Raw genomic sequence first — 14,821 nt, 5'->3', positions numbered from 1 at the left:
CTCTCTGCCCCTCCCCTACTCATGCTCTGTCTCTCTCTCAAAAATAAATAAACATTTAAAACAGAAAATTGTACTTTTCTTCTCTGTAATGAGAAATGGTTTTGCAATGATACTGCACACACTTGCTGCAATAGTGGCCAGAACTCGGTAAGGGTAGACCAGCTATCAGAACTAGGAGTTCTGCAAAGGGTCCAGTGCATCCATCCTCTGCCCACACTATTATCTCTTAACTACAGAGAACAAACTGATGGTTACCAAAGGGGAGGTGGGGGAAATAGGTGATGGGGATCAAGGAGTACACTTGTCATGATGAACACGGGGTAATGTATGAGAGTGTTGCATCACTATATTGTACACCTAAAACTAATATTACACTGTATGCTAACTGGAATTAAAATAAAAACTTAAAACAACAACAATCAATTAATTTAATTAGGGACTCAAATTTAAAGAAAAAAAAACCTGGGCACCAAAAATACTCTGGTCTCCTCTCCACTGGGATGTAATTGAAAATACATATAACAGCAAACCATTAAATAAATATAAGGAAGTGGAACCAAGTTCTACATTCTCTCATGACAATTATTTTTGCATTGTTTCTGAAATATCAAATAGCAATTTCTAAAATTTTATTACAAAATAGTTCAGATGCCCAAAAATATGTATTTAAGAATTAAAGAAAACAAAGTCATATACTTTTTTAAATATAATTTATTATCAAATTGGCTTACCCAGTGCTCATCCCAACAAGTGCCCTCCTCAATGCCCATCACCTATTTTCCCTCTCCCCCACCCCATCCACCTTCAGTTTGTTCTCTGTTTTTAAGAATCTCTTGTGGTTTGCTTCCCTCCCTCTCTGTATCTATTTCTCCCCCTCCCTTCCCCCATGGACTTCTGTTAAGTTTCTCAAGATCCACATATGAGTGAAAACATATGATATCTGTCTTTCTCTGGTTGACTTATTTCACTGAGCATAATACCTTCCAGTTCCATCTATGTTGTTGCAAATGGCAGGATTTCATTCTTTCTCATTGCCAAGTACTATTCCACTGTATATATAAGCCACATCTTCTTTATCCATTCATGAGTCGATGGGCATTTAGGCTCTCTCCAAGATTTGGCTGCTATAAACATTGGGGTACATGTGCCCCTATGCATCAGCACTCCTGTATCCCTTGGGTAAATTCCTAGTAGTGCTATTGCTGGGTTGTAAGATAGCTCTATTTTTAATTTTTTGGGGAGCTCCATGCTGTTTTCCACAGCAGCTGCACCAGTTTGCATTCCCACCAACAGTAGAGGAGGGTTCCCGTCTCTCCACATCCTCGCCAGCATCTGTAGTTTCCTAAGTTGTTCATTTTAGCCACTCTGACCAGTGTGAGGTGGTATCTCAGTGTGGCTTTGATTTGTATTTCCCTGATGATGAGTGATGTTGAGCATCTTTTCATGTGTCTGTTGGCCATCTGGATGTCTTCTTTGGAAAAGGGTCTATTCATGTCTTTTGCCTATTTCTTCACTGGATTATTTGTGTTTTGGGTGTTGAGGTTAGTAAGTTCTTTATAAATCTTGGTTACTAACACTTTATCCAATATGTCATTTGCAAATATCTGTCCCCATTCTGTTGGTTGCCTTTCAGTCTTGTTGATTGTTTCCTTTGCAGTACAGAAGTTTTTATCTTGATGAGGTCCCAATAGTTCATTTTTGCTTTTAATTACCTTGCCTTTGGAGATGTGTTGAGCAAGAAATTGCTGCAGCTGAGGTCAAACAAGTTGTTGCCCAATTTCTCCTCTAGGGTTTTGATGGTTTCCCATCTCACATTTAGGTCTTTCAACCATTTTGAGTTTATTGTTGTGTATGGTGCAAGGAAGTGGTCTAGTTTCATTCTTCTGCATATTGCTGTCCAGTTCTCCCAGCACTATTTGCTAAAGAGACTGTCTTTTTTCCATTGGATACTCTTTCCTGTTTTGTCAAAGATTAGTTAGCCATACATTTGTGGGTCCAATTCTGAGTTCTCTATTCTATTCCATTGCTCTATGTCTGTTTTGTGCCAGTACCATACTGTCTTAATGATTACAGCTTTGTAGTAGAGGCTAATGTCTGGGATTATGATGCCTCCTGCTTTGGTTTTCTTCTTCAATATTTTTTTGGGTTTTTGGGGTCTTTGTGGTTCCATACAAATTTTAGGATTGTTAGTTCTAGTTTTGAGAAGAATGCCAGTACAATTTTGATTGGGATTGCATTGAATGTGTAGATTGCTTTGGGTAGTATTGACATTTTGACAATATTTATTCTTCCAATCCATGAGCATGGAATGTTTTTCGATTTCTTTGTGTCTTCTTCAATTTCCTTCATAAGTTTTCTATAATTTTCAGCATACAGATCTTTTACATCTTTGGTTAGGTTTGTTCTTAGGTATTTTATGGTTCTTGGTGCAATTGTAAATGGGATCAGTTTCTTTATTTCTCTTTCTGTTGCATCATTATTGGTGTATAAAAATGCAACGAATTTCTGTACATTGATTTTGTACCCTGACTTTGCTGAATTCATGTATCAGTTCTAGCAGTAACAAAGTCATATACTTAACCACTCAGCTTAGAAAATAAAATATTACCAATATTGTTAAAATACACATATAATTTTTCAAAAAGCTCTGTTTTATTGCTGCTTTGAGCCAGTGGTTCTCAAGTTTTGCAGCACGTTAAATTCCTAAAGCTTTACAAATCCCCAGTCTCAGTCTCCATTCTAAATCAATGAATCAAAACCTCAATTGGACATCAGTGCTTTAAAGATTCCTTAGGTCATTCCAATGTTCAGCCAAGGTTGAGAACCATTCCAGGAAGAGAGGCTGTTTCAGGGGAAGGTAAGATGGGGCCCTGAAGACAGAGTGGAAATGGGCTCTTGCTTCTGTGCTCTACCTCAGGGGTCCACACTTCCCCTGGTGGACTTCAGTAGATCTATATCTGAAACCTGCAGTCTCTCCTCTCATTTTTGGGAAGAGTCTGCCATCTGCTGGCTAACTTGAGGAAAATATGGTTGCTAAATCTGGTGTTAGGGAAGTAGCATGGCAGAGTGGCACTCAGGTTATGGAGTTCCCTCTCACAAGTGGTGCATGCAGTTGTCCCATAGCAGCTCTGGGAGGGGGCAGAGCAGGGTAAATAGAGTCACTTTCAACTTGCAGATGAGCAGCTCTGTGACCCCAGCACTGCAATGGAGAGGAGAAAGAGGAGCTCCCAGGCACTCTTCAGAGCCTAAGAAGATAAAGGCAAGGGCAGAGGAGAAAGGGATAAACTGGGCAAAGGGATTTTTAAGAGAGAAAAGACACTCACCTGGGAATGGCCTTAAAAAGAGAAGCAGGGGCTACCTAAAAACCCCAGGAAGGGAATAGAAGGTGATGCATATGTGTCACTAACTCTGGGACTCAAGCTTTGTCCTCTGGTCCAAAGATTGCATCACCTTGTCACAGTTCTTTCTCATGGGGATTTGTTTGCTGTTCTCTCTGCCTAGAACACTCTTCCTTGCCCCAGCAAATGTTTGTTCAGTTTTCATGTCTCAGCAAACCACAATCTTGCTTCTACCCGAAAGCCTGCTCTAATTGTGCACATCTCCTGAACCTTGTCCTTGCCTCCTGCCACTCAGTTCTGGAACCATCTGTTTACTGTTCACTCTCATAAGATTCCAAATTCCATGAGCAAAGGGACATCATTACACCCGCACTACCCACCCCAGGGCAAGAAACAGAGCAGGATATAATTGCTTACTGAGTCAACCTTTCTTTTTCTTTTTTAATGTTTATTTATTTTTGATAGACAGAGTGTGAGCAGGGGAGGGGCAGAGAGAGAGAGGTAGACACAGAATCTGAAGCAGGCTCCAGGCTCTAAGTTGTCAACACAGAGCCTAATGCGGTGCTCAAACCCACGAACTGCAAGATGATGACCTGAGCCAAAGTTGGACATTAAACCTACTGAGCCACCCAGGTGCCCCACTGAGTCAATTTTTCTTTTGACCAAATCAAACACTGTAATCTGAAAACAAAAAGGAAATACTTTGAAACATTTTGCTCCCACCAATGAGCTCCTCTTAGAGGTAAGTTGAAAATAATTACCTTTGCTATTGGAGGAGTGGGGAGATATGTAATCTTTTTTCCAGTTGGCACATGTTATAAACTAACCCTTTTTCCACCCGTTTATGCTCTAATCAGTAAATAAACATGGTAGACAACTACTATTTGGGGCCTGCCCAGCTTCTATATCCATTTCTCCTTCATGTAGTAAGAACACCCCAAATTTATTTTGGAGAAATAACCCCCTCCATTCTCAGTCCATATGATTCAGGGCAGCTGACCCCATCCCCAGGTCCAGGTGTGGACAGGTGACTTGGGCCTGAGCAGTCACTGTATCTAGCAGCCTAGCATGTGACTTGTTCAGGATGAGCACATGGCCCGAGTCGGCCCAATGAAATTTAGCCATGAAACTTTTCCTGGTATCATCTGGGGAAACTTCTTTCCAGGGTGCTAAGCTGGTAGGACGTGAGGCTAGTGCTGTTGGCAGCCTTGCTACCACCATGAGGAGAGACAAGGTCAAAGAGTAAGGCCACAAAAGAAGAGTATCACTGAGAGAAGAAGAGGCAGAGTTCACGGGGCAGATGTCTTTTAGGTACTGGCTCCCAACCTAGAACTTTCTCTGGACCTTTCCATTACATTAACCAATGAAGTCCCTTTTCCAGAAGTCAGTTTGAGGGAATCTCTCTTCCCTGCAGCTGAATGGAGTACTAGCTTAACAAAAAAGCAGAATAGACAATGTAACTTTTTCTTTTGTTGTTTTTTTTTTTTTTTTACAAAATCAATACAGCATTTTCAATACTTTTCACACAGATCCAGAAACCATAATAAAGTTTCACATTATTATGAAATTACTCAACATATCAGTTAAAAAGAGGCACATGATGATTTGTCCACATGGTCTCAAATGGTGTGCGGGCGTTCTCAGGTCTGGGGAGCCACAGAGTGGCCTATTCCAGGTTTTGCTCCCCTCAATCTTCTTTTCTGTCCCATTACCAGCACCCTTGAGCATGTTTCAGCCCTGCTTTCAAGAGAAGTAGCCATCTCTACACAAGAAGGTCATAGACAGCAGGCCTCACAGCTGCACTTGGCTGTGCCATCAGCCTCCACGCAGTCACCGGTCCCCTTTAGCTCAGTGAAGAATTGGCTGTTGCCAACAGGGAAGCAAACACAGACCCAGGCTTCTGCTGCAGGACCTCGGGCCTGTCAAACTCTACAACCTGGGAGAGTGAGAAAGGAGGAGAGGGGAGGGACACCACTGAGCTCAGCCTTGAAGGATCCAAAGGCCTCCTTGGGGTGCTAGCCTGAGCACCCGTCCTCCCACTGCCCCAGGGACTCAAGTCTCACCTTCCCGTTGCTCATGACCAGGATGCGGTCACAATTGAGCACAGTGGTGATGCGGTGTGCAATGACCAGCACTGTGCAGCCCTGGAAGGCTTCACGGATTGTGTGCTGGATCAGGGTATCGGTTTCCACATCAATGGAGGCTGTGGCTTCATCAATAAGGATGATCTGGTGGACACAAAACAGGGGTGAAGGCAGCTTCCTCTGGCCCTGAGCCCTGGATCTAGACCTGGGTCTACCACTAATCCACTGAGTCCCTCAGGTGAAAGATGGAAAGATTTGGATTGAGTTTAAAACCAACTCTGAGCTCTAATTGTCCATTATGTTGAAGAGAATGGTTAGGTCTTGACCAAGAGCTTTTTTTTTTTTTTTTTTTTGTAACCAGAGAATTAAGTTCTTGAAAATGAAAATGTCCCAGTCACAACTTCTTGTTTTATGAACTGCCTTCCTATTTGCCTGAATTAACACAGACCGGCATTTCCCAAAGTGAGGCATATGCACACCCTCGGATGGCACATGAGATGGTGTGGCTAGTATATGGATAAACATTCTCTTTACTTTAACATTTTTATTTTATTTTATTAACTATATGCATTAGAAAAATATAACTAGCACAGAAATATGATTTCACAACTGTTACTGTATAGAATGAGGCTTTTTTTGGTTTTATTATTTTTTTTAGAGAGAGAGCGCATGCAAGTGGGCAAGAGAGGCAGAGAGAGAGACAGAAAGAGAGAATCCTAAGCAGGCTCCCACTCATCACAGAGCTGGACACAGGGCTTGATCTCACAACCCTCAGATCATGACCTGAGTTTAAATCAAGAGTTGGGACACAACTGACTGAGCCACCCAGGAGCCCCTAGAATAAGGCTGTTTTAAAAAAAATTGGGGGGGGGGAGCATCGCAGATAAGTCAAAGGAGAGACTGTATGTAGATATGACAAAAGTCATAAAGTGATGACTCAAATTTGGGAAACAATATAGAGAAAGCAACTTTGGCACCAGTAGCCTAGTAACCATAAAATTAGAAACTAAGTAGTTAAGAAATTGCTACATGCATGTTGCAAATTCTGTCTTTCATCTCTGCTAGAAAGAGGGGAATAGTTCTTCCTGTGAAACCTTCCCCCAAGCTTCCAACCCCACTGAGCTCTGCCAGCTTTTCTTCTTAATTGTTATTTAAGTTCTAGTTAGTTAACATACAGTGCAATATTGATTTCAGGAGTAGGATTTAGTGATTCATCACTTACATACAACACTCAATGCTCATCACAAGTGCCCTCCTTAATACCTTATCCCCCATCTAGCCCATCCCCCATCCACATCCCTCCATCACCCCTCAGTTTGTTGTCCATCATTAAGAGTCTCTTATTGTTTGTTTCCCTCTCTCTTTACCCCTCCCCTTCCCATATGTTCATCTGTTTTGTTTCTTAAATTCCACATGAGTGAGGTCATGTGGTATTTGTATTTCTCTGACTGACTTACTTCGCTTAGCATAATCCACTCTAGCTCCATCTACATCATTATAAATGGCAAGATTTCATTCTTTTTGATTGCTGAGTAATACTCCAATGTATATATATATACCAAATCTTTACCCATTCATCAGTTGATGGACGTCTGGGCTCTTTTCATAGTGTGGCTATTGTTGATAAAGCTGCTATAAACATGGGATACATTTACGCTTTCAAATCTATATTTTTGTATCTTTTGGATATATGTGTACATATGAGTACCTGTGTGTGACATAATTTGAGAAAATTTCCTCCTGACTAGCACAGGTAGTTTCCTCAAAAAGTTAAAAGTAGAACTACCTTATGATCCAGCAATTGCACTACTAGGTATTTATCCAAAGGATACAGAAGTGCTGATTTGAAGGGGCACATGTACCCCAATGTTTATAGCAGTGCTATCAACAATAGCCAAACTATGGAAAGAGCTCAGATATCCATCAACCAATGAATGGATAAAAAAAGATTTGGCATATATATATATATATATATATATATACACACACACACATATATATATGTATTTATATTTATTTATATTATATATTTATATATATTTATATTTACATAAATATTAGTCATCAAAAAGAATGAAATCTTGCATTTATAGTGATATGGATGGAGCTACAGAGTATTATGCTAAGTGAAATAAATCAATCAGAAAAAGACAAATACCATATAATTTCATGCATATGTGGAATTTAAGAAACAAAACAGGTGAACATAGGGAGAAAAAAATAAAGAGAGGCAAACCAGAAAATAGAATCTCAACTATAGAGAGCAAACTTGAGGGTTGCTGGAGGGGAGGTTGGTAAGAGGATGGGTTAAATGGGTGATGGGTATTAAGGAAGGCACTTGTCACTTGTGGTGAGAACTGGGTGTTGTATGTAAGTGATGAATCACTAAATTCTACATCTGAAACTTTAATTAATTAATTAGCTCTGGAACAGCTATCATCTGATTTCCAGCTCTAACAAAGACAAGGGAGGGCGTCTGGGTGGCTCTGTTGGTTAAGCATCTTTGGCTCAGGTCATGATCTCACAGTTATGAGTTCAAGTCTGCATCAAGTGAGCTCAAGCCCCACTTTAGGTGAGTGTGGGCCCCATCTCCCTCTCTCTCTCTCTCTCTCTCTCTCTCTCTCTCTGCCCCTTGCTTACTTGTGCCCTCTCTCTCTCTCAAAAAAAAAAAAAAAAAAAGACAAGGGAATGTCTTATACCCAAGTTTTAAAAAGAATATATGATAGAAAACTGTTAAATTAATAAGCTTCTCAACTTTAACTTTTTTAAGGGAAATGCATCATGATTTAGTTCCAGTGGTGGATCATTCAGCTTAGCTGCAGGGTATCAGAGTTTTGAGAGAGCCCAGCGTGAGTGCCCCCCACACTCAAGATATGGGCAGATTAGCAATCGGTGACATGAGGAAGCCTGTTGTGTATTTGTGGGAAAATGTATAGCATAGCACCCACTGTCCCGTGGAGATGGAGGGAGAAATAGCCAGTGTGGTTACCCAAACTGGGCGCCATCTGTGGTCTCACCTTGGAGTTGCGAAGGAGTGCTCTTGCAATGCAGAGCAGCTGCCTCTCCCCCACAGAGAAGTTTCTGCCACTTTCCACAACTTCTGCTTGCAGTCCTTGGGGTAACTTTGAGATCTGTAATATCAGGGAAAATGAGATATAGACTACATAGGCATGTGGGCATGCAGGCCACTGTGGGGTGAGACCTAACTTGACCCCATCAGACCTCCCCTATCACACTTTGTAACACTCCTCATCTGTCTATACTCCAATCGCTGATATTTCTCTTCCTTATCTGTGCCTCTCTCACTACCATCTCAGGGTCTTTGTATATGCTAGCTCCTGTGCTGGAATGTTCTCTTGAAGATCTGTACCCTACTGCCCCCTCAACATTTGATCTCAGGTCAAATGCCCCATCTTTAAAGGGGCCTAGCTTGGCCATTCCACATAAAAGAGCTGCTCCCTGACTGAAGTAACTGTTGTTACTACCTGAAAGTATCTCATGTGTCCATTTATTTGTTGTGTTTATCTCCCATTGAATGTAAGCACCAGGAGGGCAAACACTTTACCTACCTTGCCTTTGCTGTGTCCCCTGAGCCTAGAACATGCCTGGTTCACTGTTAGTGTCTGAGTGCCATCAGACTTTATTTAGGAATCCAAAATCATCTCATCTCCATGAGATTATTTTATCTATGCCCCAAAATGGCAGCATCTGGAATATCATGCGAGATGAGCCCCAAAGGACCAACAGGCACCGCTGTTGAAGAGGCAGGCTAAAACTAAAAATCGGGTCTTGGAGCTACTTACTGTCATGCTCAGGAATGTCCTCTCCAAGACATCCCATATCTGCTCATCTGTGTAGCGGTCAAAGGGGTCTAGGTTGAATCTGCCGTATAAGAAGAGAAGTGTTCCATAACCACATGCAACCATTGAACAGTCTATATAACACTGATATACAAATATTTGCTCAAGTCCCACTTTTACCTCTTTTAAGTATCTACCTAGAAGAAGAATTGCTGGATCATATGGTAATTTTATTTTTAACTTTTGAGGAAATGCCAAATTGTTTTCCACAGAGGCTGTACCATTTTATATTCCCACCAGCAGTGAACGTGAGTTCCAGTTTCTCAACATCCTTGCCAACACTCATTATGTTCCTTTTTCTTTTTTCATTATAGCCATCCCAGTAGGAGTGAAGTGGTATCTCACTGTGGTGGGGTTGATTTTTCTGTCTTTTGCAGTGAAAAAAATCCTAATCGATCATCCAAGCAACATCAGGTTGGGATCTACCTGGACTTTATACCCATTAAAGTTTTCACTTTCATTTGGCATAGGCAACATTATTAATTCTCCTGCGTTATGCAACCACTCAGTCCTGATTAAAACCTATTCTTTTTCTCCAAAATATTTTTTAATGTTTTATTTATTTTTGAGAGAGAGAGAGCACAAGTAGGTGAGGGGCAGAGAGAGGGAGAGAGAGAGAGACAGAGAGAGAATCTGAAGAAGGCTCCAGGCTCTGAACTGTCAGCCTGATGCAGGGCTCAACCTCATAAACTCTCAAACTGCGAGATCATGACATGAGCTGAAGTCACATGCTTAACCAACTGAGCCAGCCAGGCACCTCTGATTAAAACCTATTCTTAATCTCTGCTTTATCTGTCCCCAGTTTTGGCACACACACACATTTTGTGTGTAGGGCTAGATTGTATTAAAGCAGGAGGTAAAATGTCTTATCTGCATGATATTTGATAGTCTCCAAAACATTTTCATAGACAGACTCATTGACACCCTTTCCCCTCAAGGGATGGGTATACCCCTTTGGTTGATGGGGAAATTATGGCTTATCAGTGTTAAATGCTTGTTCAAGGTCACACCACAAGTCAGTCTGAGAGATAGGCTAGAATCAGAGACACTCAGAGATAGATGAAACTGTAATGGATAGAGAACCCAGGTCTCCTCTATTCTAGTTCACACTTCTCCCTGCTGCAAGGGGGGAATATCACTGGCTAAGGCATGAGACTACCTGGAGTTATACCTCATCTTTACCATTTACTTGTGTGTCTCCTGAAACAAGTCACTTTTCCTGTCTAAGTTCAGTGTCTTCCCCTATAAAGTAAGGTAACAGTAGTGCCTACCTCATAGGGTTGGGGTGACAGTTAAATGAGACAGAACATTAAAGCATGGGCTAGCACATATAAATGCTCAAAAAATGTTAATTCATATTTTTATTACACCTATACCAAGGCACAATAGATTTGTCCAGGTTCTAGCTTAACACAGAGATCTATCACTAAATATTATCTCATTCCCCTAACACAACCATTTTAAAGTCCCCTGTTTGTGCACATACTATGCACTCTTCCTAAAAAGTCTTTCTCCCCTTTTTCTTCCAGACAAGCTCCTACTTATCCTTCAAGGCTCTGCTCAAATATCCTTTCCTCTATGGAGCCTTTCTGGATTCACCCAAGTAGGGCTATTTGACCTACTTCTGGGCTCCTTTCACACTTTGTTCATATCTCTGATCTGGTAAATATCCCCTTGTATTATAATCTGTTGGTTCTTATGTCTCTATACCCACCCACCCACCCCATGACTACATTCTGAACTCCTCAGGAGGAGTACAGGCAGTGATCATTCATCCAAGTGTCCTCAGGCCTTAGTACAATGTCTGGACCTAGGAAAGCCTCAGAAAAGGTAAATTAAATGAATGAAAGAAGGGAGGGGGGAGAGAGGGAGAGAGGAAGGATGGAAGGAAGGAAGCAGGAAAGGGAGGGAGGAAAGGAAGGAGAGGGAAGAAAGAAAGGAATGGGAGGGAGGAAGGAAGGAAGGAGGGAAGGAAGGAAGGAAGGAAGGAAGGAAGGAAGGAAGGAAGGAAGGAACAGAGGAAGGAAGGGGAGGGAGGGAGAGAAGGAAGAAATGAAAGGGAGGGAGAGAAGGAAAGAGGCAGAAGGGAGGAAGAAAGCAAGGAGGGGAAGAAAGGGAGGAAGTAATAATGAGTAAATGAATAAATGATTGAATGGAGCTCTAGGGGTCAGTTTATCCTCTTGCCTCTGATAATGCCCCTTAAACATCCCTAAAAAATGAATCTAGCTTCATCTTTAATGCATTAGACTTCCTCAATCTCCATGCCTTAATGTTCCAACATAGCTTTAATGTGCACTGTTAAGTAGGAGTATGAATCTGGATAAAGTTTAGTCCCAGAGTTGACATCTGAGGAAATAGAAAGGTGAAGAGGCTGAAAGATCCAGTTCCATCTGCTTTGCTGACTGAACTGCCTGGATTCTTGTTCACTTCTCCTCTGCCTGGAATGTGCATCCTGTGAAGAAATGTTCCCTAACATCTAGCCTAAATGCCTCCTTCAGCTTTATCCAGTGGGAGGAGAGAAGAGAATAAACCACATCTAGACATAAAAGAATAAAGTGGTAGCCATAATGCAAATGCTTAATGGTGAACTAAAATCTGACCAATCCCATCAGTTTTTAAAAAACTAAAAATTATGCCTTTCTTTTGTTTACCACATTATAGTTTACAAAGTGCTCTTGTGTATATCAGGGCTTCATTCAATCTTCAGGAACATTTCAGTGAGTCCCAGTGAGTGGCCCAGCTTGCCAAGAGATCAGAGGCCCCAAAACTGGAGCACTGGGCACCAGCTAACCAAAGACAGCCCAGCCCTGGCATCCTGGTCCTGCCACCCCTCCCAGGACCCCATCCTCTGCTTTACCTGATGGTTCCTGAAAGCAGGACAGGATCTTGAGGGACAACTGAGAACCTGGACCGCAGGTCCTCCAGGGCAATACTGCTGATGTCCACACCATCTATGAGAATCCGGCCTGCTGCAGGCTCCACCAGGCGGAAGAGAGCCACTCCCAAGGAGGACTTCCCTGTTGGGCAAGAAATATGCAGGGGCACTAAAAAGGCAGTTTCCTGATTTGCACTAGAAGCAGCACAGGCCACACCTGGAGTTCACACCTGACCTGCTTCCCTCCATGGCCCATCCTTTGTCATCCTGAGCCCTGAGAGAGCAGAAGAGGAGTGGAGTCTCTGCTCCAACTAATGCCCCAAACCATGAGCAGATTTCTTACAGCCTAGATCAGAGGGCACAACTGGAGCCCCTGGGTATATCCAGCCATTCATATATTCTGTTTCACACACACAGTGCTACTGTTATTTTCTAAATTTTTGCCAGCATTTAAAAAATCCAAAGATCCTATGTACAAAATTTCTTTTTTTTTTTCCTATGTACAAAATTTCAAATAGCATGCTCTTCTTGAATCCTAGAACTGGCAACACTAGTCCCACATCCTCCCACATAACGAGCAGCAGGAGCTAAGTGCGGCTGCTTCCTTGAGAGAGAACAGTCCTCTCCAGTTCAACATTCTGCCCTCCTCACCTTTCTTCATCACATCCTAGACCCATAGTAGCTTCTCTACGTCAGACTGCAGCCCTCTCAGGCCAATTGCAGGCAAGAAGTAGAAAGGGAAGGACACACCAAAGAACACAGGTAGAAGCTCTTCACCTAGCAGGAGTGCAAGGCCTGCAGGGGGCCTGAGGAAGTGGAGACCCATGAAGGTTCTTGTCTTCCTAGAGGTCTACCTGGAGGAGGCAGCTCCTAGGCACACAAGAGTGGGGCAAGAATCAAGTCTGAGGAGCGTCTTTGAACAATGTAAAAAAGGAGGGAGCTACACTTAGACCAGACCTCCCAAAAGTAATAAGAGAGGAAGGGAGGGAAAGAAGTCATAACGGAGAGGACAAAGAAGGAGGCTGATAAGAGAGGTCTAGGAATGGTAAGAAGGAAGGAGAAGCAGGACCTGGACTTCACTCCTGGACCTGCTCTTCGCCCTAACAGAGCCCTGTAATGCCCCTTGCTTGAAACACTCCTCCCCTGCACCCTATCCATCCTTCCTGGCTCAGCTAAAATGCTGGCCTCAGAGCCCAGGCCACTGTAGCTCACCAGAGCTCAGCCCCATTACTCTGTTAATGGCACCCTTTTACTTCCTCCATGACATTCATCACAATCTGTAATTACCTTATTTATTTCCTAATTTGATGACTTAACACCTATCTTTTCCAGTGGAAAAGCAGGACTTTTTCCATGATAGCAGGACCCTGGGTTCTGTTTACTAGTGCATGGTATAAAGTGAGGGCCCAATAAACATCTGTGGGGTCACTGAGTAAACACATGCCTGGAAATAGGTCCAACACCCACAGGTCAAAGTTGAGGACAGGGGGTGCCCCAGGACATGCCACTCACCAGAGCCTGTCCTTCCCACGATGCCCACCACTTCTTGGCCATGAATTGTCAGGTTGATGCCATTAAGGATAATGGGTGTGTTGTCTCTGTATTTCATCTGATAATCCTGGAATGTGATTTCTCCATGCTGTGGCCACCCAGGGGGACAGCTCATGCCTTCTATGTGCAAAGGAGCCTCAGGGACACACATCTCATTTTTGAAGAAAGAAAAAGAAATAAATAGTTATCATTAATCTCTGCCTATCTCCTGCTGACCCACTGGCTTCCAGCTGTTGGGTGTGTAACCCACCCCAGCCTGTCTCACACTGGGCTCAAGCCACCAGCTGTGTAATTGCAGGAGCACCCCAAGAGGAACATCCTGCTCCACTTACCTGACATGCACATAATTTTAACCCCAAAAAGTGAGAGACCATTTGGCTAGCCCCCCTGTTATTAACATAGAGAACTTATTCTAATTTATTATGTGAGGCTCTAAAGAAATAGAATCTAGAACAGTGACAATAAAGGCAGCAGAGCTAACTGACCCCTTTGGGGCATGTTTTATAGCTCAGCGGCCTTGTGCAGACTTATGCTCCCTCTATCCTTATCAATGAGGTAGGTAATTTTAAATGCATTTCACACACAAGGAAATAGAGTCTCAAATGGGTTAAATGACTTATTTAAGATCATAGAGCTTATGAACTCAGACCAGGACTGCCTGACTTCAAGCTCATAACTGAATCAAGCACAGCTGGGTATGTCCTGAGGCCTGAATGATGGAAAAGAAGCACAATCCACAAGTCACAGACCTTCACCACAGGTGCTATGTACAATAGCATCCCTTCATGTTAAATCAAAGTTCTATGATTCACAAATTCTGCTCCTATTAACAGGGGCTGGAGAACTGGTTTTAAAGGCTCTGCCAGTCCCCGGCTGTGCAATCTTAAGCAAGATGCTGAGCCTGGCCAAGCCTCAGTTTCCTCTTCCAGGGGGATGATAATTCAATCAACCTTATAAAAGTGTTTTGTGGTTCCATGAGATAATCTATATATAAAAATATTGAGCCTTTACTGTGAGCCAGGCACTGTACTAAGTGCTTTACATATTGTGTTATTTAATCTTTGTAATAACCCAATGAAGTAGATACAGTGACCTGTCCCCAGTTTACACAGC

The 14,821-nt window shown here is 42.5% G+C and overlaps 1 protein-coding gene across 1 annotated transcript in view; it reads right to left on the bottom strand.

Moving 5' to 3' along the window:
* Positions 1–4,783: 4,783 nt before the first annotated feature.
* The window catches only part of ABCC11 (ATP binding cassette subfamily C member 11), a 68,785-nt gene continuing 58,747 nt past the window's right edge, over positions 4,784–14,821 (bottom strand). The window contains exons 25-30 of the mRNA XM_015084035.3: positions 13,670–13,859; positions 12,140–12,299; positions 9,226–9,304; positions 8,440–8,553; positions 5,402–5,566; positions 4,784–5,274 (exon numbers count right to left, since the gene is read on the bottom strand). Of these exons, the coding sequence (XP_014939521.2) occupies positions 5,182–5,274; positions 5,402–5,566; positions 8,440–8,553; positions 9,226–9,304; positions 12,140–12,299; positions 13,670–13,859 (801 nt within the window). The 3' untranslated portion in view covers positions 4,784–5,181. The remainder of the gene's footprint in view (positions 5,275–5,401; positions 5,567–8,439; positions 8,554–9,225; positions 9,305–12,139; positions 12,300–13,669; positions 13,860–14,821) is intronic.

The sequence above is a fragment of the Acinonyx jubatus genome, chromosome E2 (assembly GCF_027475565.1).
Source record: "Acinonyx jubatus isolate Ajub_Pintada_27869175 chromosome E2, VMU_Ajub_asm_v1.0, whole genome shotgun sequence".
In the NCBI taxonomy this organism is placed as follows: domain Eukaryota; kingdom Metazoa; phylum Chordata; class Mammalia; order Carnivora; family Felidae; genus Acinonyx; species Acinonyx jubatus.
Note: the sequence above shows the minus strand (reverse complement) of the source record. Positions and strands in the feature narration are given on the sequence as shown.